General features: G+C 39.0%; 1 protein-coding gene across 1 annotated transcript in view; it reads right to left on the minus strand.

Moving 5' to 3' along the window:
* LOC113064011 (teneurin-2-like) overlaps window positions 1-1,104 on the minus strand; it is a 156,192-nt gene extending 155,088 nt beyond the window's left edge. Inside the window, exon 1 of the mRNA XM_026234506.1 lies at window positions 609-1,104. Coding sequence (XP_026090291.1) covers window positions 609-657 — 49 coding nt within the window. The 5' untranslated portion in view covers window positions 658-1,104. The remainder of the gene's footprint in view (window positions 1-608) is intronic.
* Between the last annotated feature and the right edge of the window lie 5,753 nt (window positions 1,105-6,857).

Genomic DNA, 6,857 nt, shown 5'->3' on the forward strand with positions numbered 1-6,857 from the left:
AATACACTTCATTGTACAGAGTAGAGCAACACAAACATTCAATATGCATGTAATTAAAATAAATAGTTGTGGGTGAACTATCCTTGTCTTCTTTTCAATAAAAACAGTTAGCAATAAGAAGTCTCAGTAAACCAATAATTAAAGGATTTTTGTGCTATAAATCACTGGTCAGTGTTCTGTAACTTGAAAATTAAGGAATGATGACAGAATTATGATAAATAAAATGATGATTCGTGGACATCGTCTTTCCTAAAAACACAACAACTAACTCAATTTTGAAGCTTATATTTTCTTCTACAATAAACCAAGATACAGCCTTTCGTATTTCACTCAAAAGCTTAAAGGGGTTTGTTTGTTTGTTTGACGATACGCGGGTTACCGCTTGTTAACTGTATGTTTTCATGTATAGGCTATGCAAATACAGGAATATATGTGAAATATATGTTTATTATATTTACATACCAGCATACCAGTTAATTTACTCATGGCCATGCCCATGACAGAGAAAGTTCACGTTAATCTCATCTGGGCGCGCGCACCCCACGAGCCCGTCTTTGCCGAGTGTTCACGCGCTGATGTCAGTGACAGAGTGAATCGGCTGATCTTACCTGGATTGTGGTGGAGCGCTTTCGCCCTGTGCATGCCCGTGCGGTGCATCTCTCCCCGGCTTTTCGTAATGCCGCTGCTATATCGGCTGTGAAGTCAGTCCGAAATCCTTAACAGGTAAAAACGGATCCTAAAACTTCGCAGGTTTGATAGTTTATCTGCACATAGCGAAACTTAACGATTTATTAAATCTCCCCACAGCAACAGCGTTCTGTTGACAGTTCTACACGCCACTCCCATTCATCTCCGATTCTTATATTTTGCTTCGTTTTGGTGGTAAACGTTCAGAAAGTTACACGAATGAAAATGCATAACAGAAGATATGCATTCCTTGAACAAAAGAATGTAGCTAGTTGTGGAGAGACAGAGCGAAACTGTGCCTGCTCTCTACTCCACACAAAGCAGATGCTTGCAGCTCAGATTGGAAGGGAGGGGTGGGATGTGGCCGTAATGTTCATGAAGCAGAGAGTGAGAGATAGCTTGACTCACGTTAGTCAAATATCACGATTATTTTTCATGTAACTCCTACATGGATGGTATTTGCATTAAAGAGAGACACCCAGTTACTATTCTATGTTACCATTTTAACACCTAAAGGCTAATAGATGATGTGAATAGTTCCTTATCGGCAAGTATTTGAATAAGTTACTGTATATTTTATAAAGAAAATTTTCACCTAATGATTGACCCATAAAATGCGTGGTGAGCTTTCTGAGCTTTTTTTTAGATATGTATTTGTCTCTTCTTTTCAATGAATTTGTCAAACTTATAAATTTGTTGATAGATCTATCTATCTATCTATCTATCTATCTATCTATCTATCTATCTATCTATCTATCTATCTATCTATCGTAAAATGATTTGGAAAAATGTTGTATTATACAAAAAACAATAATTTAATTTAAAAGAAAAATTATTTGTGCTTGTACATCTAAAATTATAGTGGGTAGGAAAAAATATAAAAACATACAGGACACATATCATGTACCTTGAAATGATATATTAATACATTTACATTAAGAACAGAAACAACATAAAAAGCTTTATAATTACCCGCTTATCACTTATAACATAAAAGCAACATAATATATATATATATATATATATATATATATATATATATATATATATATATATATATATATATATATATTTGTATGTGGTAAAAAGCTAAGTGGGGGTCTCTGGAAACCCCGGACTTAGTCTACAAAAAACAAAAAAAAAAATAAAACACCCCACTAAGCACTGTTATAGCTTTCAAAGCCCAGTCACTAAATGTAATCCAAAGGATCAAGTCTTATTCAGGTGGTGATTGTAAGGGCATAACTGACTATTAGATGTCCAATGCTCCTATGAAGCTTCAAGCTGGCACATTGTTGCCCTGTGCCTGCTTGGTTTCACATAGCCAAGCTAAGCCTGCTGTTCTCCATCCTCTCCCATATGGGTCTGCTTCCTGTTTCTGCTGTGCAAAAACCTACTACAGAACCTATCCTTTCATGCTGACCTATGAGCAGTTCTGCTCACCTAAATCCCATTCTGACTCTGAGCCTAAAGTAAAGCTGAGTAAAGCTGCTCTCTGACCAGTGCCCATGAACGTCCAGAGGAATAGGAACAGACACCAGTCCTGTGCCTAGAGTCTAAGTTTGGAAAATACCATCTAACAGCTTATAATGCTGGCACTTCACTTTTACCATGGTCTATAACTAGAATGCAGGATCAATTCTTGAATACTTGTGGGATATATGAGAGCTGACCAATTTCCAAACCAATAGAGAGCACTTAGGGTAGTGGAATTATTCAATGGTCCCAAGTGATGGTACTTACAGAGGCTGGTGCCTTTGTACAGTATGTATGTGAGTAGATGATGGACTAATATGGCTTCTCTTAGCTTTTTACCAGATATATTTGACCACTGTAGGTCTCCTACAGAGTTAAGCGGTCAATGACATGACGTTTTTGGGTCCACATCTATCCATATATATATTTTTATATATATATATATATATATATATGAAAAAGCCAAATTAGTCATGTGGTCCAATTACCATGTGGGGAGGGTGGGGTTACATAAAATAATAGAATATTATCATATCAAAATGATCAAATGATAATGATCAACTCTGCATATCAGCATTATTATCAGATAATTTGATATTTGATATTTGATATTTTTTCATTGTTGTCACCTCTACACCTTACCCTAAACTATTGCCATACGCAATCTTTCCTCCACTCAAGATTTTAGACATTTTATACGATGTAAACAGCCCCTGTTTTTGTCTGACAACATCCACACGTATACGGTATATCTAACACTGTGAGGTGTTTATTTAATCTTTTTTTTTTTTTTTTTTTGTAGCAAGGCTAGACACAAGGTAGACACAATTGGGTCAGCAATTCATCTCTGTTTTTATGGGATAAATTTCAAGAAAAGCAGGAGAAATACAAACAAGTGACTAAGAAGAAACAGAGGAAATACCACATATATTATGAAATGACCAATGATTTTTCTAATTTTCCTTCCATGTTACAGAAGCAAGAGCAAAATATTAATGGGAAATTTTGAGGATAATTAATATTTGATCAGGGAAAATCAGAGATAGTTTTATTAGTAATATAAATTATAATGATTTTTATCGATGAGGTCAGAAATAAGCACAAGCACATGATTTAAATGCACTTTGCACAGATAAAATACTCTCCAAAAGGTAAAAAAAAAAAAAAAAAAAAAAAATCTAATACAAAGGGGAAAATGACATCTCTTGAGACGCAGCAGCTCATTCCCTCATGCATCTCTGTTCTTACTCTGCAGGCTGTCATGGTTTAGGCTAATCACTGCACAGGTGTCTGCGTGTGACTGTCACTCATCCAGCTCACTGCGTTATGCTAATTATCTTAAATGCCGTTGCCTCTGCTGAATGAATCTTCCAACCCAGTGTCATTTTGCATGGATGGGTTTGTGCCAATAGCATCAGATGTAATCTCACACTCCTTCCCAAGCTCGGAGCCAATCAGACAGACTCACAGCAACCACCATACATTTTTTTCAAGGTTTCCTCCAGCACTGTGCCTAACTGCCGAGGTCCCCAATTAAGCACAAAACAGAATGCAGACGTTCACCTTCCCTGCCATGCCATGAAGCCAACGGCTATCAGTAAAGCTGCTTACACAGTAGATGCTCTTGGCTATGTAGCAGTAAAATGCCACTAGCCATGCACTTGACAGTCTTGACAGTCAAATTGTTCTGACAAACTTGAGATGTATACTTACTTGAGAAATTAGCAATATTTATGAATTGCCTTCCCATTTTTATCTCTCTCAAAGATCACATTGAGACTTGGAAGACGATAACTAATTATAGCACAAATTTTGGTTTTATAAGGCTGATATTGAATTGAATGTGGTTCAGAGAGGTGGCCCTGATCAGATATTTCCTTCCAGCAGAGGAAGAACAAAGGCTATCAATGGCAGAGGGATTACTTATGCCCTTTTGCCTCGCTTCGTGTCCAGTTTCTCGCATTCTCTTTTACATGAGAAGCAGCTTTCATTGTGTCGATAAAAGCAAGACCGGTTTGATGAGAATAACCTCCAGTACACCTGCATGCATGTGATGTTCTGCTGAAGAAAGGAATATCTACAAGAGATGGTGTCTCTCTAGGACCAAAGCTTTACACTGGACATCAAGCAGTGACCCAGGTAACCTATTTTCAACGTAGTATGTTTTGTGTTTTTTTAATTTAGGCATTTTGTTCAACATTTTCTAGGATGAGACCATGTTACCCATTTGTCCATATTTGGCCATAATAAATAGACATGAATTTGCAATGGAATACAGCACTGTAGAGTTTTAATTGATTTTTAATAGCAACATATTTTAAGCATTTTTAGACATTTCTCCCTTTTGAAAGTTAGTCTTGTATAAGGTTCTTCATGGAACCATAGATGCCAATAAAGAACTTTTATTTTTAAGTTTCTCAACAGGGGCATTCAGGGACCATCGGTGGGTGGGGGAGGTGTGTGCTGCTGGAGCAATATTTTTGAAAGGGGGCACTTAGGTGGTCTTTGCGGGCATTTGTATAAGGCTAGTATACACCAAAGATGAGCTAAAACTTGCTGCAAAGAAAACAAGTAGGATTAACTGCAGCCTGGAGCAATGGGCATAGCGAAAGTTTAGGGTGTGCCTAAAGGTAGGGGCATGAAGAAAGGCCTTCATGATTGACCGACAAAGCTGTCTGTTAGGGTGTAGGAGTGGGGTTAGGGGTAGTTTCTTTTATACTGAATTACCTTTTGGAATACATAATTTCATTGTGCCCATTGCTCCAGGCTGCAGCTACCCCTGTCTCAAAGAAAATGTTTTGTAACATCCAAACGCCGCCTATATACTGATGCATCAAAGCAAACTTTCCAGATCTATCTGCGTCAATGTTTCGTTCATTATCTGTCTCTGCCCTGTGTTCATCTTCAGTTTTCTCATCACAGCAGTTCAGTCAGTGTACTGTTTGAGTAAATGAATTACTCCGTGATATTGGTTTGTTTTAACTCAGAGGGAGTGTCAGCCACAATTAAAAAGGTTAACAGTTTAAGTCATTTGTGGATTAATGCGTATTGGAGATGTGAACCGTTTAAAACGATTCAGTTCGATTTGGTGAACTGGTTCAAAAAGATCCAGTTACATTGATTGATTCGTTCGCGAACCGGATATCACAAACTGCTTTGTTTTGAACTATCTCAAAACAGACACAGAAGAGAAGACAATGCTGAATAAAGTCGTAGTTTTTGCTGTTTTTGGACCAAAATGTATTTTCAATGCTTCAAAAAATTCTAACTAACCCTCTGATGTCACATGGACTACTTTGATGATGTTTTTATTACCTTTCTGGAAATGGACAGTAGACCGTACACACAGGTTCAATGGAGGGACTGAGAGCTCTCGGACTAAATCTAAAATATCTTAAACTGTCTTCCAAAGGTCCTCCACATCGAGAGGAGCCAGCTGAGGTGGCTCGGGCATCTTTTTCGCATGCCTCCTGGACGCCTTCCCAGGGAGGTGTTCCAGGCATGTCCCATCGGGAGAAGGCGCCGGGGAAGTCCTAGGACACGCTGGAGGGACTATGTCTCCCAGCTGGCCTGGGAACGCCTCGGGGTCCCCCTGGAAGAGCTGGAAGAAGTGGCTAGGGAGAGGAAAGTCAGGGCGTCTCTGCTTAGACTCTTGCCGCCGCGACCCGGCCCCGGATAAGCGGAAGCTTATGGATGGATGGATGGTGTTCCGAAGATAAAAGAGGTCTCACGGGTTTGGAATGACATGAGGGTGAGTTATTAATGACATAATTTAGATTTTGGGGTGAACAATCCCTTTACTTAGGTAATCCGGAACCAGGAACACTTCCCATAACACCCAATGTACTTGCTACATCATTAGAAAAATGGTATCTATGCTAATATTTGTCTGTTTCTCTCTTATTCCGAGGTCACCGTAGCCACCAGATCAAGTCTGTATCCAGATCAGAGGGTCACTGCAGTCACCCGGATCCAGTACGTATCCAGACCAGATGGTGGATCAGCACCTAGAAAGGACCTCTACAGCCCTGAAAGACAGCGAAGACCGGGACATCTAGAGCCTCAGATACAGATCCCCTGTAAAGACCTTGTCTCAGACAACCATCTGGACAAGACCACAGGAAACATATGATTCTTCTGGACAATCTGACTTTGCTGCAACCTGGAATTAAACTGCTGGTTTCATCTGGTTAGGGTTAGGGTTAGGGTTAGGGTTGAGCCAGTTAAGCCCAACTGTCTTAAGCCCGACTGAGCCAGTTAACACCAATGCTGTATCAATTTCCGTAGCAACGTCTATTTTCTACAGTGTTCGTATAGCTTTCTGTAGCGCAACTGCCGAACTTCCCATGAAAATGATAACTAGAACTGAGACAGGACTGCACAATATGCTTTTAACATAAACATCATTAACCGTTACCTTCTGATAAGCTATCTCATAAATGCTATCAAGAAGAATTAATATAATATATTTCTGAGGCTTACAAAACGAATGCTAAAGGAAAGTCTGTCTGTCGACCTCACCTTTAACCTGACTAAAGAACATCTATGAACATCAGACATTATGGCTCATTCCATTTATTTCATTTGTGTTTTGGCAAGGAGCAGCTCTGAAACTATCTTTGTCACATCACATCATCTCATCAGTGAAGCCGTCTCTCCCAAGAGTGATTAATCTTCTAACACTAATTAGATAT

The sequence above is a fragment of the Carassius auratus genome, chromosome 46, assembly GCF_003368295.1.
Source record: "Carassius auratus strain Wakin chromosome 46, ASM336829v1, whole genome shotgun sequence".
Taxonomy (NCBI): Eukaryota; Metazoa; Chordata; class Actinopteri; order Cypriniformes; family Cyprinidae; genus Carassius; species Carassius auratus.